The sequence below is a fragment of the Nicotiana attenuata genome, unplaced genomic scaffold, assembly GCF_001879085.1.
Source record: "Nicotiana attenuata strain UT unplaced genomic scaffold, NIATTr2, whole genome shotgun sequence".
NCBI lineage: Eukaryota > Viridiplantae > Streptophyta > Magnoliopsida > Solanales > Solanaceae > Nicotiana > Nicotiana attenuata.
The window spans coordinates 29,804-56,181 of NW_017674684.1; the positions used below are offsets into that span (position 1 = coordinate 29,804).

General features: G+C 35.8%; 4 protein-coding genes across 4 annotated transcripts in view; 2 read left to right on the plus strand and 2 right to left on the minus strand.

Moving 5' to 3' along the window:
* Positions 1-881: 881 nt before the first annotated feature.
* LOC109219108 lies at positions 882-1,949 on the minus strand. The gene is made up of 3 exons (XM_019383527.1): positions 1,602-1,949; positions 1,424-1,559; positions 882-1,354 (listed from the first exon to the last, which is right to left on the minus strand). The coding sequence occupies exons 1-3, from the start codon at positions 1,947-1,949 to the stop codon at positions 882-884; spliced, it is 957 nt and encodes a 318-aa protein (XP_019239072.1).
* Positions 1,950-3,933: 1,984 nt separating this feature from the next.
* On the minus strand, positions 3,934-10,767 carry LOC109219113 (pyruvate kinase isozyme A, chloroplastic-like). The gene is made up of 6 exons (XM_019383532.1): positions 10,037-10,767; positions 8,428-8,518; positions 7,694-7,887; positions 6,315-6,436; positions 5,714-6,192; positions 3,934-4,550 (listed from the first exon to the last, which is right to left on the minus strand). Exons 1-6 carry the CDS (start codon positions 10,571-10,573, stop codon positions 4,249-4,251), a joined length of 1,725 nt encoding a protein of 574 aa, XP_019239077.1. The 5' UTR covers positions 10,574-10,767; the 3' UTR covers positions 3,934-4,248.
* Positions 10,768-12,010: 1,243 nt separating this feature from the next.
* On the plus strand, positions 12,011-13,150 carry LOC109219109. The gene is made up of 2 exons (XM_019383528.1): positions 12,011-12,995; positions 13,092-13,150. Exons 1-2 carry the CDS (start codon positions 12,011-12,013, stop codon positions 13,148-13,150), a joined length of 1,044 nt encoding a protein of 347 aa, XP_019239073.1.
* Positions 13,151-14,720: 1,570 nt separating this feature from the next.
* The window catches only part of LOC109219114 (ADP-ribosylation factor-like protein 5), a 15,220-nt gene continuing 3,562 nt past the window's right edge, over positions 14,721-26,378 (plus strand). The window contains exon 1 of the mRNA XM_019383533.1: positions 14,721-15,107. Coding sequence (XP_019239078.1) covers positions 14,916-15,107 — 192 coding nt within the window. The 5' untranslated portion in view covers positions 14,721-14,915. The remainder of the gene's footprint in view (positions 15,108-26,378) is intronic.

A 26,378-nucleotide genomic window follows, 5' to 3' on the forward strand; every position in this document is an offset into this window, starting at 1 on the left:
ATCGTCTCCTTTAATGTTCTATTCTTACTTTCTGCAATTCCATTAGATTGCGGTGAGTAAAGGGAAGTTATTTGGTGAATAATGCCATTTTCCAAACATATTTCTTCAAAAGGAGATTCATATTCCCCGCCTCTATCACTTCTTATCATTTTAATCTTTTTATTTAATTGCGTTTCAACTTCATTTTTGTATTGCTTGAATGCGTCTATTGCTTCATCTTTACTCTTAAGTAAGTAAATATAGCAATATCTAGTACTGTCGTCAATAAAAGTTATGAAATACTTTTTCCCACCGCGAGATGGTATTGACTTCATGTCGCAAATATCTGTGTGAATTAAGTCTAAAGAATTTGAATTCCTTTCAACTGACTTATAAGGATGCTTAACATACTTTGATTCCACACATATTTGACATTTCGAGTTATTGCATTCAAACTTAGGTAATACTTCCAAATTAATCATTTTTCGCAAAGTTTTGAAGTTGACGTGGCCTAAACGTTCATGCCATAAATTATTTGACTCAAGCAAGTAAGAAGAAGCTGAAGTTTTGTTCATATCAATGGCAATGACATTGAGCTTAAAAAGGCCCTCAGTCAGGTAACCTTTTCCTACATACATTTCATTCTTACTAATTACAACCTTGTCGGAAACAAAAACACACTTAAAGCCATTCTTGACTAGAAGTGATGTTGAGACTAAATTCTTCCGCATTTCAGGAACATGAAGAACATCTTTTAGAGTCACAATCTTTCCCGAAGTCATCTTCAAAGCCACCTTGCCCGTTCCTTCAATTTTTGCAGTAGCGGAGTTTGCCATAAACACTGTTTCATCGGGTCCAGCGGGAGCATAAGAAGTAAACAACTCCTTGTTAGCACAAACATGTCAAGTTGCTCCTGAATCAATCCACCATTCTCTAGGATTTCCGACTAGGTTGCATTCTGAAAACATGGCACATAGTTCGTCTATTTCATCATTCTTCTCAATCATGTTTCCTTGTCTTTTCTTCTTGTCCTTCTTTGCTGCACGACATTGAGTAGCCTTGTGTCCAACCTTTCCGCAGTTGTGGCAATTACCTTTGAACCTCTTCTTGCTTGGATAATTCGTTGATCCAGACGGCTTCTTTCTCTTTTTACTCGTTGAAGCTTTCTCAACAATATTTGCACCCATTATTGTTGAATTTCCACGAGATTTCTTCTCAGCAGCCTTGTTGTCCTCTTCAATCCGTAGACGAACAATAAGGTCTTCAAGCGTCATCTCCTTGCGCTTATGTTTCAAGTAATTCTTAAAGTCCTTCCACAGTGGAGACAGCTTTTCAATAAATGCCACAATTTGAAACGCTTCATTTATGACCATACCTTCAATCATAAATTTATAATTAGTAAAATAATTAATATTTTGAATAAAAATATTGACTCGTTTTATACCTTCAGCAAGGAGGTCATGAACAATAACTTGCAATTCTTGGACTTGCGTTATTACAGATTTACCGTCAATCATTTTGAAATCCAGAAATTTGGCGGCCACAAACTTCTTAAGTCCAGCATCTTCAGTCTTGTACTTCTTTTCAAGAGCATTCCATAATTCTCTTGATATTTTCATGACGCTATAAATGTTGTACAAGCCATCTTCCAGCCCACTAAATATGTAATTTTTGCACAGAAAATGAGAGTGCTTCCAAGCCTCAGTAACTAGGAAGCGCTCGTTGTCAGGGGTTCCTTCAGGCACGACTGGAACATCCTCTTGAATGAACCTTTGCAGACCTAGAGTGGTTAGATAAAAGAACATCTTTTGCTGCCATCTCTTAAAGTCAACACCAGAAAATTTCCCCGGCTTTTCCGCTGGTGGCATCGTCGTTGCAGGTGCAGTAGGACGGCTAGGACCTGGCATCCCCGAAACTGTGTTAATAGTAACAGTCACAGCAGGTTCAATTTGTTCCTCTCCGTTAGTCATTTCTGTCAATGACACAAACAGATTCACTAAATGGTGAAGTATTTATTCCTTCAACCCAAAACAACACAGTGAAGAGATTATTCTTCAAACTGATTTTAATACAGTGAAGAGATTATTCTTCAAACTGATTAGGAGTAGAAAACCACGAAGGTTTTAGTCTCCTTAGTCACTTCGAAAATCAGAATAGTATATATATATATATAATAAGATTCTTTAAGCTTGTTAGACAATCTGAAATTTTTAAGTGACTAAAAAACAGGAAAAGTAAATGCACAGAAATGGCAGAATTATGTTCCGAGCCCACAAATTCCTTGTTTGTCCTTAAAGAATCTTATCCCCTTACTGTTGCCCAAGGTTAACGGATAAATTCTTCCCAGGATAGAACGGAACTTCCGACTTAGCGGTAGCGGCACTTCAAACCACTAAGTTATCAGCGAACTCAAAATAATGGTGAAAATCACACGACCTTGACTTACTTTGTTTTGAAAGTAATGATGCAGAAAGAAGAAGGAGATGAAGCAGAAGATTTCAAGATAAAAAATTCTGAAGGAATGGCTGCTTATTTATAGCCAACGATTTCTGGACTGAAAGGGTGTGAAAGTGTTTGTTCACACTGCAGATGGCTATTCGTGAAATGCAGCCTCTCTTTGGTGGCTATTCGTGAAATGCCGCCTCTCTTTGGTGGCTGTTTAATTAACGCGGGAAAATTAAAGACGGAAATTAATTAATTTAACGTGACAAATAACGATCATTCAAAATATTAAAAAATATTAATATTATAATTAATTAATGTCATTTTATTGGTCCAAAAAATTAAGTCAATCAATCATATCAATTGACCGAATCCGAAGACGAAGCCGAGCGAACGACGACGGCGCGAGGCCCCTTCCTATTAGCTCCTTTTAAGAGCATAAGGAAGTGCTTCTATATTTAAACCCAACAAAATTCTTGTCTTTAACCAATCAGGGACAAAGTGCAAAAGCCGAAGTTGTCTTTTCACCTTCTTTCCTCATTTCCCATTCACACTACCACTTCAACCCCAACATTATTGTACAAAGATTGCCTACTTGCACGGCAAGTTTAAGTGTATGTGTTCTTATACCACATTTAATCTGTAAATAATACATGTATTTCCATAACTTATGAGTTGCAGGACCGGATTTCTATCTTGGATCCACAGAATGACCTATTTTTGTCTCGAAAACCGCTCTTAAGGCAGGTTCCACGTGAAGGTTTTAGCACAAAGTTTAATACCACAAAACCAGTCATTTCGATCTAGATTGATCTCCACCAATTCTGTCAATGCGTCAAGGTAGTGAACTAGATCAACATTTATCTTTTTGATTTCATTTTGAACTTTTCGATATCTCTAGAGTCTAGACAGTTGAATAGCGCCACTATTTAAGATTAATATTTGAACTCTTCATTGTTTCTTCCTCCCGACAAAAAGACTGGCAGTCCAAGCTAAGATTCTGCTCCTGAGCGCAATTATATAAGCTTGCTTGACTGTGAGATCAACTGATCGAACACAGATAAAAGTCGGTCATGATCCGCGAGTCTGGTGTGCAAGATCTCGCTCAATGGATCAAAGATACTCAGACGTGCGCATACATTGGATGTTAATCTTGGTCACCGCGTAAATATATCTTAATCTCATGAATGTCTTCTAAAAACTGTCAACAATCTCTTCTTTTGTTCCTTTTTGCCTTCTTAAATCGTTGGTCATGTCTTGTCAAGTGTCAATACGGTATCCTAGGACTATATTCCACTTATGTCAACCATATTTTCATGTTTGTTTCAATATTTTTATAGTAATATAAAAAATTCAAAATGATTTAAGAATGACACCAACATGTAGTAAATAGCTCAGGTAAAGGGCCGTTAGTAAAAAGGCAAATATGAGACAAAAGAGTAATAGCGCGAACATTCCTGTTGCCAACTTCTAATGGAAGGCAAAGTTTAGTAAAAGTCGATAGTGTAGGGAGAAGGGACAACTTTGAACATTTTCCCAATGTACCAATTAATAAATCAAGAAGAGGCTACATTTTCCAAATAATGCGAAACAGGAAATAATAATTGTAACTTGGGTACATTTTGCAACATATATATCTTTACTAAAACAGTTTAAGTTCCACCAAATGTCAGTGATCCAGCTCCCAAGAATTGGATATAATCAATAAAGATGTGGTGGTTAACTCTCTAGCAAAGAAAAAATCTGATGAACATATATTAATATGATTGGCAAATAGATTTTTAAGGTTTCCCAGCTAAGAACTTGTAAAAAAACTTAATCAGGTGGTCATGGAACATTCATAACTTGAATGGACTGCAGCATATCAGAAACAGCAATGATAAGGTCACCTGATCTGACCATGCCCCGAGCTTTTAACAAGGAGAATGTTTTGTTGAGGTTGCTTTCCATATCATTGGAGAAACTCAAGCGGAAAGGTGTCAGACCCCATTGCAGGTTCAGGCGTCTACGTACAGATGTTGTGGTTGTAAATGCAAAAATTGGGCAGTCAGGACGACAGCGTGACAAGAGAGAAGCCATGTGTCCGTTCTTGGTGTAAACAAAAAGAGCATCAACTTCCAAATTGTTAGCTGCAGAATCACAACAGATATTAGCACTCAACCAGTCAGAAAATAGATTAGAAAATGGATTAACAGGTAACATTAAGATATGCTTTCTTCAATGAATGGCTCGTTGAACCTATACTTGAATTTAAACATCCATATCCACAACATTTTAGAATGTAGGTTCTTCTCTGAAGACACATTGGTTTGGGTCTGGGGTTTGGGAGCTAAATTAGTTTCATCAGGAATTAATTTAAGTACGACTGTGTAAGGCAGTCACAATTTGTATAACTGCTTCTTTCTGCTGTGAGGGTGCTATAAAATTAAAGTGCCCGTCCAATAAACATATCCATCCATTAAAGGAAAACTTTTGGTCTTTGCTAAATTTAACGGACACTGCAAAAATGCTAATTGGGTTTACGCCCGTTCTCTCTAGAGTAATTATTTCAAATTTCATGAATCAAAGTATAGTCTTTACGTCAACATTAGCAACAAACCACCATTGCATCTTCAAGCTAGAAAATAATAAGGAAATAAAATTGTCAAAATAGCACAGTATAGCCAGTTTTCGGACTGGTCATTCAAAAATAGCCAGCGTTTACCAAGTCAATAAAAAATAGCCACTATTTTGCTGCAACAGAAACCGGTCCAGCATAATATACTGGAGTTTGGTGCACCTGTGTATGAACTCCAGCATATTATGCTGCACCGGTATACTTTGCTGGCTCCAGTATTTTATGCTGGACCTGTATACTTGCTGGAACTCCAGTATAATATGCTGGAGTTCAAGTATACTTATGCTGGAACTCCAGCATAATATACTGGCGTATTTTTTCGGGTTTTGAACAGTGTTTTCGCTCAGATTTATCTTTACATGAAAAGTGGCTAAATTTCAATTACTTTTGAAACTGGGCTATTTTTGAACGACCAGTTATAAATCTGGCTATTTTTGGATTTCACCCAATAAAATTCTATATAAAGTGGCCCTGCTTCAAAGCCCCAAAGCCCCAGAAAACCCCCCCTTTCTCTCTCTCTCTCTATAAAAAAGAGCCCTTTCAAAGTGGGCTGGTCTGCTCATTATTTATTTTTTTTTTGTCATTTTTTTCATTATTGCAATACAAAGTCAAAATCAATCTTTGTAAAGAAAAATCTATTCAAAAATAAATTTATCCAATAGAAAAGAATCTTACCCATCTGGGCAGTAGAGTTGCAAATCTCCTCTGAGATACTGCCAGTAAAAGAAGACGCTATGGATGGTAGTTCAATAACTTCATGGTGTTTTTGTTCTCTCCAGCTTCTTTCAATTCTCAAACTAGCACTTTTTAGAACACTCAATGCCTTCTCAGGATACTGGCCCATCGCTGACTCACCAGAGAGCATCAAAGCATCCCCCCTTTGCCTAACTGCTTCAGAAATATCAGCCACTTCAGCTCTAGTTGGAATAGGGTATTCAATCATAGATTCAAGCAGCTGGGAGGCTACTATAACAGGCTTATTAAGCTGCCTGCATAGCTGAACAATCCTTTGCTGTTCTGATGGGACCTGTTCAAGCGGAATTTGAGCACCAAGATCTCCTCTTGCCACCATAGCTCCATCTGATGCCTGAATTATCTCTTCCAAGTTCTTCAATGAGTCAATGCTCTCTATCTTTGCAATTACGGCAATATCACTGCACAGTACATTAGATCATATTAATGAATCATCCCACCCCTACAAAGATACTTCATTTGGAAGGAAAGAGGCATCATGGCAGAAGCAGCTTTTGATGCTTAGAAGCGACTGTATTCTTACGAATTAGGAGAGTGGGCTTTAATGTAACTCTTAAGATGCTTAATGACTTCAGCAGATTTGACAAATGATACAGCAATGAAATCAACGCCCTCAGCAATCCCAAAGTCGATGTCTAGCCAATCCTGTAGCAACAAAATAATTGAGATAGACTAAAATTCCAGTTTTTTAAAGTCAAGCATAAAGAGAAGTGCGAGAGATCCTTTATGCACAGGACCTACATAAATTTGAGTAGAGGAGAAAGTACCAAATAAAGTGAATGAAGATGAGCTAAGAAGTACATCAACATCATATTAACCACCAGGTAAGAGTTCAAGGTCGTTCTACTTCAAGCAAAATCAAAAACTCATTTTACTCTTTATGCAACAGAATACAAATGAGTGCATAAATGAGCCGTTAATTGTTGGAATATTAACACACATCTTTTAGTGTAAAAGGAAGTTCATATGTATATAATTGGAAAATGAAATTTGTATGATAAGATTTGAAAGTGCAACTGCTTAGTTAGTGAAAGACCAATGTAAAATAGTGTAACTTAGGTTTAGCAGCTATTTGATTAGACATTTCATTCAATAATCACTAAGATAAGAAATCATCAAGAATATGACTGTATATCTATAATAGCATTGCGAGGGGTGAGAGACAGGGGTAGATACAGAGTGTTTCACTCTGTATGTGTGTTAAAAATTCACTAAATAAATACAAATAATTGATTTTGAACCCAATATATCAAATGAGTTGTGGTAGAATTCCAAACTCTAAATATTTTACCAAATGTTTAAAAATTGTAGTTAAAGAATGTTTGAGTCCCAAAATAATGATAGTGAAGTGCACAAGGAGACAGAAATAGTATTAAAGTGTAATATAGAAAAGGGTTTCTCCATTGGGATTTTTTTACATTTTTTGAAAACCAAAAAAGGAAAATAAACCAGCTTTTAAGAGAGTAGAGAGCGAGGGTCTATCGGAAACAACCTCTCTACCCTTCCAGGGGTAGGGGTAAGGCTGCGTACATCTTACCCTCTCCAGACCCCACTTGTAGACCCCACTTGTGGGAAACTACTGGGTTTGTTATTGTTGTTGTTGTTGTTGTTTTAAGAGAGTAGAGAGTATTACAAGTCAATATCAGAAATCTGAAGCATTAACTATGAGACATGAAGGAATTAGATTCCATAAACTTTATCTGTTATTGAGAGCTTAACTTCCTAGATTATATTTATCATGAGGCCAACAAAATTTGTGGAGATAGAAAGCTGCAGATTGCAATTATAGGAAAACATACATACTACAAGAATTCATACTTAAGCCAAAGATGTATGTCTCAATTGCAGTTAAGTAAGCTGAGCATATAAAAAAGGATCTGCACAAGGAACATAGATGCAAACCTTTGAAGAAATAGTTGGAAGCATTGCATTTCGTTCGCTTACTAATTTACCATCCCGCCAAAATGTCAAGTTGGCCCGAGGCAATAAAAGTCCAGGATCTGTACATAGACACTTAACATCTGGACCAATTTTCTGAATCACTTCAAACCTCACCATTCCACCATCTATTAGTAGCTCATCACCCACTTTCACATCTGTAGCAATGCAATTAAACCAAAAACAAAAAAGTGAAACTTCAAAAGATTGATCTACCAATAAGCACTGGAAATGAAAACATAAGTTCTGCCTTTAAAAAATGTAAATTGTTTTCCCCATTTGGTGTAAAAAAAGTTTCTTGTGTAAAAAACTTTAACAATTGGAGACAAGAAACCTCCAGAAAATGATTTTATGAAGCAAAATATTTTTGTAAAAACATTTTGTGTCATACCACATATAGAACAGTTTGAGTAATAATTATGTCAATTCTTACTTCATACCACTTGTGCTGAACATCATGTATATATTTCTTATTAACTATACTAATCGCAGCAATTAAAGCATCACCCTCATGTTCCAACCTACCACTTTCTACTATTATCACATGCCACCGACCTTTGCGTCTAAACCAAACACCAAAAGATAATTTGAAAAGTAGTTTCCCTTATGGAAAATTGGACATATTATATTATACCAAACAGACTACAGTTCTTCGGGAAAAAATAGTTTTACTTTCTCTTTCAGTTTATACAGCAAACCTTCAGCAAATCCATCATAGTTAACATTAATGGTGTGTCCCGGGATTGGTGAATCGAATGCTCGAACAGTGAAAGTCCAAATTTCCCCATCCTGCACAGGTAGAGTCATTATCTACTGCCTGTTGCACATGAAGACGGCTCAAAAGCATAAAGATAAGTAATCCATTGTTCTCAATAGCTTCAAACAGTTTTCACAAATTATACTTGGTATCAACATAGTTTCTTTTTTTTTTCCTAAGATGAAAAGTTCATGAAAATATGACTGCCATTACCACTGAAACAATAAAACTAAAAAGAACTGCAACCAGAAGACTCTGAGATTCTACCCCCCAACTTGGGAAAACAACATACTAAAGGGTTTGGTTTGTCCAAAACTGCAGCAAGGAACCAACAGGCTATGCCACCCACTTCTGACATTTGTTCATCCCCCTAATTCTTGCTTCCTAATCCACCAGAATTTTGTCCACGCCGTAACAATAAGAGCAAATCTCAACTCATTTTTGCTGATACTACAAAAAGAGGAACGCCTAATTGAGCTACTAATACAATTGAAAAGCTTGCACTTCCCAAGAACAATTCCAGTCATTCTTGTGCTACAATTTGGGAGAAGAAAAGAAATCAAAGAAAAGATCTCGAAATCCCACTATACCATAATAGAACCAACACCTGATGTACCTGAATATAATGTGATAAACCAGAATCTAGCTCTAACTTTACTGACTAAGAGTGTGTTTGGGTAAGCTTCTAAGCAGTTTTTGACTTATCTAAACATTTGGTAAACACTAAAAGTGCTTGTAACCAAGTCTTATAAGCCAAAGTGTTTACTATTTTATTCTTAATAACTTTTGTAATTTTTGAAATATCCTTCCCAAAACAAATGAAATACCCTTCCCAAAACAAAATTCTGAACTTTCTCTCCTTTCTATTTCAGTTGTTCTTCCTTCTCCTTGTAAATATAATTTTCAATTTGTATTTTTTGTAAATTTGTTTAAGGGCATGATTTGAACCACTAGCATCTACTTTCGAACCATTCGCCTCTACTCTTTGTTGTGAAGCTCATTAGTTATTTCAATAACTATTTTTTTATGATGGCAGGCCAGCTTGCGAACACGTCGACTATTCTACCAAGTATGCTACCTCCCACCAGCAGAGGTACCGAGTACCTCTGATCACCAAGGCTTAGGCCGATGGAATGAAATCACCATTTTTTGTCTCCGCTAGGATTTGACCTGAGACCTCATGTGATTGAGTTAAAGCATTGGGCATAGAGCGGGCGAGCCCGAGGAGAGGAGTAGATCCAGCAACATTGAGCCCCCGAAATAGAGTTACTATTCAAATCCCTACTCAGTGCCTTAAGGAGAATCCGAAACTGGTTGCTAGCAAAAGTAGTGCGACAAAGAGCAATGCGGAGCATGGTTCTTCAGTTATTTTTACTTAGCTAAGCCAAATGGGCTCTAAGAAAATAATTATACTATTAGTTTTACCTTAACTTGTAACCAATGAAGGAGGTAAAAGTATTTAAACATCTAACCCATAAACACTTAACGCTATTGATGAAGCAGCAGCAGATGTATACATCTAACAACAGTGAATTCAAAATGAACATTACCTCAGCTTTAGCCGACGAAGCGCCACCGAGATCTCCCATATGAATCTCACTGCCTTCAGTATCCATCATGATGGCGACCGCGAAGCCTTTATCCTCATTCAACCTCCGAACTCTCTCGATCACCATACGATGCCACTCCCGAGTTCCATGACACATATTGATCCGCGCAACGTTCATTCCTCCCACAGCCAACGCCTCCAACTGCTCAATCCCGCACGTCGCTGGACCGATCGTACATATCAGCTTCGTCCTTCGCGTACTCCTGAAACCGTTCTCCTTCAACTCAGCCTCCGTCACCGCGTCCACCTCAAAATCCGCGACCGCATTGTAAGTATCATGCACCTGCGTCGCACTTGATCGTACCACTCCCGAACCGTTCTCTGAAGCTGAAGCTGCTATGATTTTTGTACGTAGAAATGTTTTAACCGGTAACCGTGAACGGATGGTGGAGAGAGGAAATGCAGGTCGTTTTGAGGTTGCGAAGGTCGTAGGCGAGCAGGAAGAGGAAGAAACCAAAAAGTTCAAAACGTGCGACATTTTTCTACCGGAAAATTTTCAGAAAATTATAGCGATTAGGAATAGCTTTGATTCGCCGGCGGCCGGCGGTTGTTAACGGCGGTGTATTTGATAGAATTCGCGCCAAAGGGAAAGAGCGAAAATGAGAGAAACAGAGTGTACGAATAATTTGAAGAGGACGATGGCGGAGATAGCGATGCAGGTGCTAAGAAATGGAACTTGAATAGTCCCTTAAGTTTGAGGGTTACTCTATCTTTGTCCTTTTTCTATTACACTGGACAAAAACTGTCATTAAGTTTACTAAAATCAAGCACTTTTGGTCCATTTATTACGGCACCAATCAGAACTCTTAGGGGTCGTTTGGTAGGATGTAATTAGGAAAAATAAGATATGTATTAGTTTTGGTATTATTATTAATTTATTATTGTACTGAATAATGTACCGAGTATGTAAGACACATAAATTACATAAGAGACATGGAAGAAATATAGAGTACATGACTCAACCTGTAAGTCTGAATAACTTTGTAAATCATGAAATAATTATAGTATCATGCATATGCGTATGAATATCATGTCGTGCATAGGTACATGTTTCATAACATCATCAGCCTCTGAGGGCATCCCATCATATCATCTTGGCCACTGTGGGCAAAATCATCAACGTATACCAGCTGATCAGGTGGTGGTGCGTATATAACGCCATAACCTTTTCCATATCCCATATACATATATATACATACATATATACGCGTATATTACGCCATCTGGTCACGGGTCAATGTACATGAATACAATGCATGAAAAGTACGTTAATAAAATTCTTCGGAATGTCATAAGATCATTTTTTCTTTGAGTAATATCATAAAGTAAACTCTTTTCAACTTTCGTATTTTTTTGAGACCCATGAACAGATGATAAAATATTATGACACATGAAAATTCAAGAACATAGATACCTCTAATACTTCTATGAATAGAGTCATTCATGGAATTTGTGCATTTGCATGTTTCGTTCGTATCGTATGGATCATGCCAAAAGAAAGAAGGGATAGCCTTAACATACCTGTTCCTTGAATTATTTGCACGAAATGAAGCTTCTGCTTCTGTGAGACATGAACGAAATTCTTGCTTGAATTCTATGAAACTTCAATAAAATTTGCTTCTATTGAAGCTTTAAAATGCTTCTGCCTCACGTCCTAGGTTCTACTCATCTTTCCGACCAAATCATGTCTTTCTTTAAACAAATTGGTAAAAATAGGCAAAATAGCTTTTCATATACTGACTTAACTTTTTCTTACGTTATTGGTCTAGAACTTTGGCCTTAATTAAAGTCCTTGGTTAATGTTATCTAACACCCCCACATGTTTAGTGAGAGAAGCTCTGCCTTCTCTCTAAAGTTTCAAACCCTCCTCTAACAACTCAACCGTCTCCTTCACTAAATGGACATAGATTTAGAGATGACAACGATTCCCCCTAAACCACCCGACATAATTAATAAAAATAATGTCACCAATTATACTACCAAAGCCCCCGGAAACCAGGAAACCTCCTTTAAGAACCAACCCCTTAAAGGAACTGAAGAGGCAAACATTAGCTTTGAACAAACGATGCCTCTTCCAAATATTAAATACACTGAACCATCCTCAAGTAATGCAGAGGCTCTTTTGTCTGAAAATGGAAGAATTACTCTCTCTCCTGAGGATAAAGAACGTATGTACATGCCTTGGAAATATTCTATAATCATAAAGTTACAAGGCAAACGGATCATCTATCAAACACTTAAAAGAAAAGTTGAAGAACTGTGGAAGCTAAATGAAAGTTTTCCATTGATCGATCTGGGGTCTGACTATTATATTGCAAAGCTTCAAAAAGCAGAAAGTATGAACCATGTCCTGCAAAAAGGACCATGGTTTGTTTTTGGTTTTTTCTTAAGTTGCCAAAAATGGAAGCCAAATTTTGTGGCAGCAAATGCAAAACAAATATGCACTGTCGTATGGATCCGTCTACCAAATCTACCAACTGAATTCTATGATAAAATAATCCTTCAAAGGATTGGCAACTCTATTGGAAGGTTATTGAAAGTGGATGCCTGTACTTCCTCCACTTTACGGGGAAGATATGCAAGGTTGTGCGTCGAACTACCATTAAACAAACCAGTGGACAAGTTCATAGTTATAGACGAGTACAAACAAATCATTGAGTACGAAGGAGATAAATTACTCTGTAAAAACTGTGGGTCCTTAGGCCACACAAATGGCCAATGCTTGATGGTGATTAACTCTAGAAACAAAGGAGAGAAGCATGAAGACAAACTTAACCAATTACAGAGCACTGAGAACGTTACAAAAACAACCTATGAGGATGATTGGCACACTGTCTCATTCCAGAAAACAAGAAGGTCAGTAAAGCAGTCCACAAGGATGAACAACTCCACGGAGGAAAGTATAAACGTTAAGTTATTTAATGCCTCTAGGGTAAGTATATTAACACACAAAATTTCAAGTTTGTTAATAAATCTCAAAATACTCCTTCTCCTAGCAAGGAAGACAGAAGCCATATTGAAATGGCAAAGCACAACAAAACCATCACAAACATGAACAACAATGGTTTCCACTTGGAAAACAGCTTTTCTGAGTTGTGCAACGAGCACATGGTTTTGGACTCTAACCAAACTGAAAATAAAAAAACATTACTCACTAACTTAGACATGCATAGGTCCACGTGTAATATGGAACCCTCTAAAACTGCTACTACTACTAATCACCCTACAAACACTTACACCCAAACAACCAACATTAGCACTAATTAAAATATGACAAGTCAGCCTCCTAATGTAACAAACAAACATTTTTATTTAACACCTAATCTTCCTACCACTAAAGACAAAAACCCTATTACTACTACCTTACACTTGTCCAGTGAAAACAACACAAATGAAGACATGAAAATTACTACACGACAAGTGGCATTGAATGCCCATGCAAAATCCCACCCCAAATCTACAAAACCAGACTCAAATCCTAATACGCTATCCCACTCGGATTGCATGCACATAGATGCAATTATACCTTACTCCCCAAACCCCTCGACTTTAAGTAGTAACAAAAACATCAAACATGCCGAGACTCCCTCTAAACAATCGGAGAAGATACAGATTAATACAGCTCCTCCGACCACAAAGGCCTTTGAACATGGAAAATCTCCCACCACTACCACAACACATTCCAAACAATCCGATTGTCTATGTCCAACCACCACTTTCCCAGGATCACCACCCACTGTCTTGGATAGAAATAGGCTTAATGGGNTCATGGAATTTGTGCATTTGCATGTTTCGTTCGTATCGTATGGATCATGCCAAAAGAAAGAAGAGATAGCCTTAACATACCTGTTCCTTGAATTATTTGCACGAAATGAAGCTTCTGCTTCTGTGAGACATGAACGAAATTCTTGCTTGAATTTTATGTTTAACAGATGTATAACTAATATATGTATTAATTATACATCTTATTTAGTATTATTTTTATACACCTTTATATATCAAACCAAACAGCCCACAAGAAATAATCTCCCCATAACTAATTTCATCATTATTAATATACTTTATTCGTTACAATTCTTATATACCATGCCAAACAACCCCTTAAAGATTAGATCTAATATATTGATAGAGCTTCAAACTTGATACTATTTTTCATTTTAGCACCTTATCCTTTTAGGGAGCACCTATTGAATATTTCATATTGTTTAAACGAAAAAGGACAAAAATCATTTTTGAATTTAACTTATATATACTATTCATACTCTATCAGCTCATAAAATCCTTACATTATCTTCTATCTCAATATATTCCTAAGTAATTAAAAGGTTCAAATATTCACCTCATACTGATGGTGAAAGCTATATTAGTGTATATTTGGATCTTATTAATTATTTAAAAATATATTTAAATAATTTTAATCAATTTAAGGGCATATTTAAATTATTCATTTGCTAATATGAGACGGAGTGAGTAGTTATGTTTTAGGCTCAAATTTTAGTTTTATTAAAATTTCCCATTCACTAAAGTGCAAAAGGGCAAAAAAAAATGGGCAATCTACACATTATCCACCAATAATTATTATATTGGTGGATATTTAAAAATAAAGATATTTAGATATAAAATAATCGTTAGTCTCATCTCCTTCTCCTTTCTTATTTTTACTCTTAAATTCCCATTCCTTCGTCAAAAAGGCAGTTCTCAGATCAAAGATCAATTATTCAACTTTATTTTCTCACCGATCAAATTACTGATCTTCGATTCTAATTCTGATAATCACGATCTGGATTTTTAATCGATTTTTTGGATCAGATCTATAAATTATGGGAGGTTTCATATCGAGATTCTGGTTCATGATGTTTCCAGCAAAAGAGTACAAGATCGTTGTAGTTGGATTGGATAACGCTGGTAAAACGACGACGCTTTACAAGTTGCATTTAGGAGAGGTGGTTACTACAAATCCTACTGTTGGTAGTAATGTTGAGGAGCTTGTTTACAAGAACATACGATTTGAGGTACAAATACTACATCTGAAACTTTTAGTTTACTTCTTTTGTAAGTTATAATTGGATTGTTTAACCATTTTGTATCAAGCTTGTATGTGAAATTTTAGTATGAAATTGTTCTAATCCCTTTATCCCAATTTACGACATATTTTCCTTTTTAGCCTGTCCAAAAAAAAAAAAAGAGATACCTGTCTATATGTAGAAATAATATAATTTTAAACATTTTATTTTACTCTTAGTGAGATTGATTTATCGTCACACAAATGTACATGGCAAAACTTTTACTTTTATCTTGAGTTATAATTGGATTACTTAAACCATTTTGCATCAAGATTAGGCGTGAAATTATAGTTTGAAATTGTTCTAATCTATTTGTGTGTGTGTATGTCCAAAAAAATTAGAAATAGTTTAACTTTAAACTTCTCATTTTTAATCTTAATGAGAAAATTTATGGCCATACTAATTTTTATGGCGCATATTAGCTCAAAATTCTATCTTTTTTCTCAAACAACGTGCCCAAATCAGCTTGCACGAGCAGTAGTTAATGCACTGTATATCTGTGTAATCTTGGGAAGATGGGAAGAAATTCCCTAGCTTTTTCAAGTTCTCAGGTTCAAATTTCAGTGGAGACAAAATTAATAGGTGATTTTCTTTCCATCAGTCTAAGCCTTGAATCTTGATAAGAAGAATAATCCAGTACTTGTGTTGGTGGGAGGTAGCAGGTACCCTGTGGAATAGTCAAGTTGCGCCCAAGCTGGTCGGACACCATTGCCATAAAAAAGATTGCTTATCTTTTTAACATATGTTAGGATTAGAACCCTGGTTTCCTATGGGCTTGAATTCCATCTATACTGAACCACTAGATCACACCCTTGCTTGAAAAAGAATGATTTTGTTTAAGAGATATATTGCAGAAATGAATTGGTTAAATACGTAGGAGAAGGTTCTGATTTGGTATCGTGTGGAATATATAGTAATTGCAATTGGCGGAGATTTATTTGGTATTGCCATTTAGTTTTACTTGTTTAACTTGCAACGCGTTGTCAGAAAATTAATAAACATCTGCTAACATGCTAAGGAGAAGGTTCTGGTTGCTAAAGGGGGAGAGCTCATTTGTTCATGATGGTGATTACCACTCATTGTTTAAAGAAGAGATTTATCTGTAAAACTGTTTATTCTCCCAAAATGGTGGTTAATGACTAGTTTGTTATAAAACAATAGAAGCAGAAGAACAATATTGCAGAGAAAGAGAGAGAGAGAATTCTTATTGAATTTTGGGATGAATTACAATGGAATAGAACCCTCTATTTATAGGGAGATGGTGACTTAGCTACCAATAGTAATAAACCCTAGAATCTCTCTAAATATGGACATTCACTATAAATAGAATTCTATTTATAACACTCCCCCTTGAATGCCTATTCAACAGATAATGTGCCTCGTTAAAACCTTAACTAAAATAAAACCCAGCGGGAAAAAAATTCTAGAGAAGGAAAAAGAGTACACATATCTAACAATACGCCTTTTGGTTGCCTCGTTAAAAACCTTGCAAGGAAAACCCAGTGGGACAAAACCTTGTAAGGGAAAAAGAGTACAACGCGTAGTAACTCCCCCTGATTAGAGCATCAATTCACATCCTTAACCATTTGCATCCCAATCTTGTGCACCATCTTCAAAAGATCTTTGGTGGATATTTGATAAATAATATCAGCCATATTAACTTCAACGAATTTGTTTCACCTTGAAATCATCATTCCTGATAGATGTATTGTCTTCATATGATCTTGTTGGAATCATCATTTCAATATCTTCACATAGAGGTGAAAACTCTTGCTATCATATTATCGTGCATATAGTTATAGCAAGATATATATGTGCACAAATTGCATTTAGGATATAGTACTTCATGACCATGAATTCTATATGCTTTAAGCAATTTAAATCCTTCAAGGATTTTTAAGTCATATAAGCCATATAATAGACTTTAGATGCATATCAAGTTTTCATGTCATGCTAGACATATAAGATATCGAAAACTAATCGCACATACCATTGACTTTATACTTTCAAGTGTTTGAACTGCAGGTCCAAAACTACTTGTCTTTCATATGAAACTAAATTCTACTTGAATTGTTTCTCCAGACTTAAGATCCTCATATATATATTTAGCGCTGTCATAGATGTCGTCGACAAACATTTTATATCGGTTTCAATATTGTTTCATAAAGACATAACATAGAGATCTCTTCATTCATATTTTCAGGTACCTGAATCTCTCTTGAGATTTTATGAAGTGTTATGTCACGTGATCTTCTAGATCACTTGCCTCCTTTATTATGATCATTTTGATCATTTGCTCATCTTCTTTATCAAGAAGTTTATTTAAAACCGATTTGTCTATATGCTTTAAGCGTACTATAGACTTTGTCCTTCTAGGACTTATTCTAATATGAGCATTTGCAATGAGAATATAGTTACTTTCTTTGGGTCAGCAAATGCGTCTGACATGCTTTGCAATAAATTGCACATGAATTATCCTTTTATGAACTTCAAATTCATATTATTTTATTCGAGGATCTAGATGTATAAATGATACTTCATTCCATGTAACTTTTTCTCAACTATTGTATCTTGTCTCCCCCTCATGTTAGAAAAACTAACTTGTTTCCTTAACTTTGAGAACCCATCTTTGTGCGTTATGGTGCTAATCAAAATATACACCGCACATCAATAATAATGAGATGGAATTATTTAGTTCCTGACCCTGAAACCACTTGTGAAGGGAGAAAATAATATACTTTCGTATATAACGTATATCAAACTGATATAGATAACTTTGTTCTCATAAGCACTTGTTTAGATATTAAGTAGATGCACTTAATAAATTATTTTGCTAAACCAACTGTGATGTAAACCAACTTATTAAGATGAACTTCTTGAATAGAAAATCTGAAAATTATGCTCGAATAATTATTGAGCAAGTTACCTCGCAAACACCACGTTGCAAGTTAATAATAATTGCACGTGTAACCATCTCATAGATGCATCTTATGTGGTATACATGGCAGGTGAATGGGCCCATATTCACCTTTGATATTTCCAGCGTTCATGGGATTCAATCCCAATTTTAGTTGATCTATTAATTAATGAGAACAAGCAATATAAGAGAATTCGTAAAGAACTTTCTAGTTCTTTAATATTTACCCATGTGAATTCTCTATTATTTTTGCACATCATACTCAAATTGATATGGCTAAACCAATTATGCCAACTGAATAAATTATCAATATTGATAAACTTCAGATATACACCATGACGTGTGCAATTATCAATAAACTCCAAGTTTATTATGATATGGGTTTTATATCAATAAACATCCACTTTAGTATGGTATTCTTTTATTTGTGTAGTACAAACTGGAGAATAAAGCGGGTAGCTTTTCACATACATATTATCCCGCTACAAGTTGTAGTAATAGAAGATATTAAATCTTTCATTTATTTATAGTCTCAATATAATCAACCGCTTTCGCGTATACTTTGGAAACTCAATAAGTTTCTTTGAGACTTACTACAACACAATACCTTATTGGTAATCAATTGTGTTTCTCCAAAATAGTAATAATTGGCTCTTCCAGAGCTCTCAATTAACTTGGTACTACCACATATTCATCAACATCAATATGGTGAATATCTCTTTTAAAGAGAAAGTTATACCATCATGGTTATGGTCAAAATTATATGCAAGTTCTGTTTCTTGCATTATCGTTGTCTTTTAATAATCACAATGCCAAAATATTTTGGCGTACAATAAGTACGTGACCAATGACCATTCATGCCATAATAATGACATTATTTTCTTATATCATCTCAAACCTCCTTTTAGAGGTGAGTGCGGTATATTCACTACCACTAGCACGTTCATATTCTTTGAAGAATGAATATGTATTCATAAATCAGATGTTGTCACATTCACATCATGAATGGACCATAATCATCTATATGTGCTTTACAAAATCTCATGTCAAATCGATGACAAATATTTTTCACAGAGTGAACTTAGGGATGTTAGTACTCATATATTTAAATGTATCCTACCCGTCCGCAGCCTACACTACAACCAAATAAAGTCCTAATTGATCCTTAACTGAATTGAGCTCGATTAGTAGAGTTGTACACTACGAGCAAGCCTATGGTTCATCTTTTGTGGCAATGAATGTTGTTTCTGAGAGTGAGTGAATTTTTTCTATATTGAGTTTCCTAATATTTCTTGAATTTTATGTGTGTGTGAAACTACTCTCTTTTGTTGTGTGAGGGCACTTGATTCTATGAAGGAAAGTAATGTCGTTGACCTCTATGTTAGAGTAAGTGGGCGGGTTGTGAAAAATGCGTGGTGCTTGGAGTCAAAATCTTTGAGGTGAGGATGCTACACTATTGTGCTTAGTCTAGTTTTAAATATTCTTGATTTGATGAGTTATTGAGAGTGTTTTTAAAAAGGTCGTGTTGTTGTAAAAGTGTAGAAAAGTTGCTCGAGGACGAGCCAAGATTCTAAGTGCGGGTTATGATAAATGGCCAAAAAATGCATAATTTTCGGGATACTTTCATCTCATAACTTTTGTGGTTACGGTTAAGTTACATGATTTTTTATAGTGAATTATGCTCATTACGTGCATTCTTATGTGTAGGAGCAAATTAGACGAAATGTGAGCAAAAGAAGTTGATTCGGGACCAAAAGACAAAAGAAGGACTTTGCTCGTTCGCTCTCGCGGTGCACACGAGAGAGTGAACGAGCTATTAAGGAAAAGCTTTGAAAAAAAAACAGCGAAGTATAGCAAAAAGGCATGGAAGTGCATGAGAGCCTAGAAGAAAAAGAAAAAGAGAAAGAACTTTTGCCCGTTCACTCTCGGTGCGCACGAGAGAAGTGAACGACCCTAACATGCTAACCCTATCCCATATAAATGTTCTTTAAACTCACTTTTATGAAGGGAGGACGTGACTTGTGGGGTGGGGGGGGGGGGAACATGACTTGTGAAGGAGGACGTGACTTGTGGAGGAACGTGACTTGTGAAAGAGGGAAGTGACTTGTGAAGGTAAAACGTGACTTTTGAAGGGGAGAAGACGTTGGGAACATTCTTGGAGGAGAAAATTATCGAGTTCTTCATTCCTTCATCTTTTTTTGTAATTTGTTTATGAAAATACTTGGAAAATTATTGCTAAGAACATGGAGTGGCTAAGCACTCTAGTTTCTAGGGTTGTGTTGACATGATTTATTAACGTTTATTAATTACATCTCTGTTAATTTGGATTATCATTTTGTGTTGTTTCTTAATTCTAGTTTAACTTGTGAATTGTTGTAGCTATGCTTGGGAAAGCCATGTTTAGATTAGAGTAGAATCAAAGAGAGCCTGTTTTCTGAACCCGTGGCTCGGGAAAAGATTTCGCGGTTAGGATAGGAATATACCTAACAACCTTGCTCAATTGAAATATCGTATTATATTCGTCATGATAGACTCATACCAATACAGGATTGATATATTGTGGACAGGCGAGTAGTATTGTGCGGAACATGCTATTCATATAAACGATCCGTTAATTAGCAACCATAGATAATCTGGATTAACGAGTGTGATTAGTGAACTTAATAGAATTGATAAACCAATCACAACCCTGGAATCTTCATCTCCTCTGAATTAAACCTCAGCATATACATTTGCATTCTTGTTAAATTAGTTGCTACTTGTTTAATTCCGCAACAGTAGATTAATAGAAAAATATCACTCTGATTACCTTGGACAATTAATTAATTTTAGTTTGCTTAATTAGCGATTGATCTAAGTCTGTGGGTTCGACATCTTGACTTTTGAATCACTTTATTAATTGACGCCACATATATTTGCGCGTGCGCGTTTGGTCGTAATAATTTTTAAATTCATCATATTATTTTTATATGTCTATAAAATTATATTATTAAAAAAAAAGTAAGCTTAAAATACGCTCTTGGAACTGTCACCAGCCACATAGGCAAGACGACCTTTAGTAAAGTCTTAAAAATCACTTACAAGCCCGCATTGTTATAATAGAGTGAAGGGGTCCTTTGAGCAACAGTAAAATTATCTATTTATAATTTATCCGTTACGGGGTTCAAATCGTGAAAGCACCCATTAATGCTTGCATCACGTAGACTATCTTACATCACACTTCCTGGGAGTGCGGCCCTTCATCAGGCCCTGCGTGAACGCAAATACCTTGTGCACCAGATGGCCCTTTATTGTGATAAATAGATTTGATACTGCTCACAAGTTACATAAAACTCGCTTAAAAGCTCGCATTATGATAATACAGATACTGCTTATGTAAAAATCTTTGCGTATTGTCACGGCCGAAAACACATTCAAATCATACATACTCAATGAGCTAAGCAGAAGCAATGTAGAGTGTAACAGAAATCCTACCCCCAATCCCCTCTTTCTCCTCTATGGCTATTCCATCTTCTTCATCTAATAAACTCTTTTTCTCTTCTATTTTCTGACATCAATATTCATGGCCTGAAAAAAATGTGAAGAGGTTTAAAGCTCAGTCCAGTGATGGCTTTACTTTAATGTTGATAAATAGTGGAGATTAAATAGTCCAATGTGTTAATCTGAGTTAAATCACCTATTTAATTCATTTTGCCAGCTCTATTTCCAGTTGATATAAAACGTTGCTGTAGTTCTCACTGCCCAAATAAGGCCAGAAATTTAAAGTAAGAATTGCCAAATCTTGTATTCCTTTATCCTTGAAGCAGTAAGTAATTCATCAAGCTATAAGAAAGGCTCAGATGTACCAAACCAGTAGGTCTTCAAAGGAAATGCAATATGACAGTATCAAAATACATGGCTTTAAAACTTACATCAAGGGCATGGAGTTTCATATTAATCTCGTGAAAACATTAAAAAAGAACACTATTCCTTTGTCTAACGACGTCTAGGTTGGTGCTTTACCAGGCACTCGCTGTGCAATCCATCCTAAACCATCGTATAAACCGTCACCAGTCAAGGCACTGCAGGCTTGAATATGCCAATCATGGTTTCTTGATGCTATGAAGGGAAAGCGCATCGGTTATTCTCTGCCGGGTCATGCATCTTTAAAGGTCCTGTTTGTTTCGCAAAGACTAGTAGAACCGCACTTTGAAGATCCTCGTGTGGGAGCAACCTGAACAGCTCATCTTTCATAATGGAGATACGGGCTCTGTCAGTACTATCGATAACTGCAATGACAGCATGAGTTCCACGATAGTATGTTGCCCATGATGTTCTCAGTCTTCTTGCCCACCAAAGATCCAGACCTGATAAAACAGCAGAAAATAGAAAGAAAGGAGTAAGATAAACAGTATGCCACAATAAAAAGACCAGATATAAAGAAGGCAAAACATGGAAGTTAACCTGCAGTCTTTTGTTCAATACACTTTTCAATGGATAGAAACACAAGGAAAAAGTGGGAGGGTAACACTAACTTTTAATAAACGAGTAAACATCACTGCAGAAATAAGCAGATAATGTCGAGGATGGTTTCAATCGTTCATGTGCGAGTTGACAGGGGAAAAACGAAGGGGAAGAACTCGGATGGTATCACAAAATTATATTTCTCTTCTAACAAGTGTGTTTTCACAACATTAGCTAGATGCTTCAATTTTTTTTTTTGATGTAGTCTAGATGCTTCAATTTGTTAGTAAAAGTCCCTGCTTCAAGAGGAAGAAATTGTTCGCTTACCAAAACTAACCACAGAACAAATTATTTCTCAACAGTGTCCATTGATTGCCATGATACTATTCGATCATAAGAGTTCCTAGCCAAGTCCACACAAAAGGAAAATACTCCTTATATTGTCTGGTTGGAGTATAGCGCACAATTGGATCAGACGAGAGCAAGACTTCAGAAATACTCAACGTAACAAACAGAATGTGCACTAGATATAAACCTACCTCAAGCATCAGCTAGAAGCAAAAGCGTGTAATGCATCCTAAAATCAATCAGAGACTTCTAGCTTCAAGTAAACATATCTTATTTTATTTCTGGTTATTAAGAGGTTCAACAGAAGTATTCTAGCATTACTAGTTCTGAGCAAAAAACAGTTTTATTCAATGGTGGGGATGCAACACGGTATATCATGTTGAAATACAATGGTAACTGGTCTCAATGTTATACCTATTTAGTGACCTTCTCAAGTTAAATACCTACATAGGTTGAAGCATACACATGTAACTAGAACATCTTCGCAACTCCTCCTTTAATATTAAATTGTCAAGTCACACCAAAGATATTCAATTAAGAAAAAAAAGTAATTTGGTCATAAAATAAGTTTAGCAAGTTTGGGGGCTGGTAGAGGGTTTTTATTTTCACAGTTAAAGTCAACAGAATTATTTTCATAGAGTTACAAATTCCAAGTACTTCATGCCCAAAAGCTACAACTTAACCTAGTCTTAGAAAGAGAACTATTCTTCTTTATTAGGTGGTTTCATGACAATAAGTTCCTTCAATTGTTTAGCAAATGAGTGATTCCACGTTTAGAGTAATGGATCAACAAATTAACCCTTTTGATTAAAAGATACAAGAGCGGACAACAAATACTACTGAATGAACTTCCACAAAGAGTTGGGGTAAAGAAATAAAGCACTGTGCACAAAGCTGGAAAAAAAGGGAGCTATAATTAGTACCACAATAACCACTGCAAATGAAAAATCTTATTAAAACACACTGTCGAGGTGTCAATTGGTTTAAGGAGAACATATTGCGAGGAAAAGAACACCTAAGATGATTATGCAAGTTGTCATCATGAATATAAAATTGCACCTTATAAGCCTACTCCGTCTGTTTATTTCATATTCTGTAGCGGACAGCAAAATGATTGAATAGCAAGACATGGGGACTAGAAGGGCCACTCATCACAGAAGATTCAATTACTCAATCTAAAAGTTTTCATTACAGGACAGTTCCTTAAACTCATCCGATCATGATATAACTGAAGCCAAAAGGATGATGATAGCATTCTACTCTATGCAGATTGATGGCAGTCCCTTTTGGATGTTAACTGTTGCTCCATTACACAGATTACGTACAGGTTATAATATATCTGTGGAGCATGTTTTGGAACTGAACGGGAGATGCCACAATCGTCACACAGATGCCTTTAGACTGGAAGTTGAGGAGGAGAAGGTAGAAGGAGAGCATGAGAAGTTACATATGAAGAGAAATAGAGGAGTATTTATGGTGTGTTTGGTATGACCAAAATCATCTTTCAGAAATATGTTTTCCATGAGGAAGTCATTTTTGGTGTGCTGGACATCACAGGAGGAGGAAATAACTTCCCTCACTTTTGCGGAAGTCATTCTCCTTACAACTATCTTAACTTTAACTTCATATGAATTGCTCAAAGTAGCACGTATCTACTATTTTTAATCTTTACCACTCAAAATTTCATCAAACACCTTGATTTGCTAATATTATTATTTAGCATTGCCTTTGTGCTGATGATTATATATTTGCCAAAACTTATTTCCCACTCGCCAATCAAAACTAGAACAACATTTTTCCATGGAAAACATTTTCCATGGAGAATTACTTCCGGCATATCAAACACTTTAAAAGGTTGAAAACACTTATGTACATATAGGTGGAACATTTTCTATTTTTGTACCTTTTGGAGCACTAACAGTGTCCCAATTAGCATAGATGATCGGACTTCTTCGTAATCACGTATTTCTTGTGGTGTTTCTAATTATCTTATACATATCATATTTGGGCTTTTCTCCCCCATCCACTCAATGAACCCTTTTCAGTTTCGACCGGATAATTTACTTCTATCCTCACCCTTCTTCTACTCCTGCTTGTTTCTCCCTCCTCCACCTAGATTCTATAAAATTTTAACCCCACAATTTTCTCCATCATTCATCCAACAGTTAGACTGTAACATGCAATACTTTTCCTCATGATTTCAGCCAAAATTTGTGTCAAATTTCTGATCTCCAAGTACCAAATTTTGAGTTGGTTAATCCCTATGTTACCTTACATTCTTTCCTCTCCTCCACCACTTAATCAGATTAAGTTGATATCTTCAATTATAGGGAAGATAAAAGGAAGAGAAGGTGCCTCTCTTGACTTTCATTCTCTTATACAAAAAAAACCCCCCCCCCCCCCCCCCCCCACACACACACACACAAGTGCACAAGGCCATCAAAAACCAATGTGTACCAAAACCACTTGTTCATTTAAACAATCAACAATAAAGGATAGCTTCCTCAAAAATACAAACTTCAATTGTTTTTCTCTGTATACTGACTTGTACAAAATCATATCCTCACTCAAAGTATATTTGAAGTATCAGAACAATATCAAACCAAAAAAGAAAAAATTTTAATCATCAAGCTTAACACAGCCACCTTAGAGTACCATAAAAGATGATTTCTTAAATGATTCGAAATTGGAAGACACATAAGCTGCTGCTAGCCCATTCTATAAAGGAAATATATGATTAGTTTCAGCCTTTCAGGGTTATTTTCAATGTATAAATCATGTTCACAGACTCAAAAATTCTTTGCAGGAAAATCTGTCTAATAACAACTATGTTATAAATAGAATTCTATTTATGGTGAATGTCCATATTTAGAGAGATTCTAGGGTTTATTACTACGGGTAGCTAAGTCACCATCTCCCTATAAATAGAGGGTTCTATTCCATTGTAATTCATCCCAAAATTCAATAAGAATTCCCTCTCTCTCTTTCTCTGCAATATTGTTCTTCTGCTTTTATTGTTTTATAACACGTTATCAGCACGAGACTCTAACCAATTGAGTAGAAGTTTTGGGATTGAGCATAATGATTGTCAATTATTCCATGAACTTCCTTCATGATTAAATTCTGGATTTAAGGTAAGTATTTTACTTTATTTATCTCTTTTAAATTCTTGAAATTCTATAATTTGATTTTATATACAAGCAAAGACAACAAAGTTTGATTATAACTCTAATGGAGTTTGTAAGAAATTATAACCACATGAAGTGGTAAAATTTCTATGCCTCGCCATGATCAAATTCATGTATGATTGTGGGCAAAGAATTGAAAACCCGTCCCATTGAATTTGCTCCATTCTCATTCCCTTAGAAGAATGTGATAGCAGTATGTGATAAGTCTGAAAGAAGACAAAATTATTACTATGAATGTATCAATGGATATGGACATGGCAATACGAAAATTTATCGTCATCCATTTGTGGTTAATGAGAACAAGAAGGATTCTCAAAATAATTG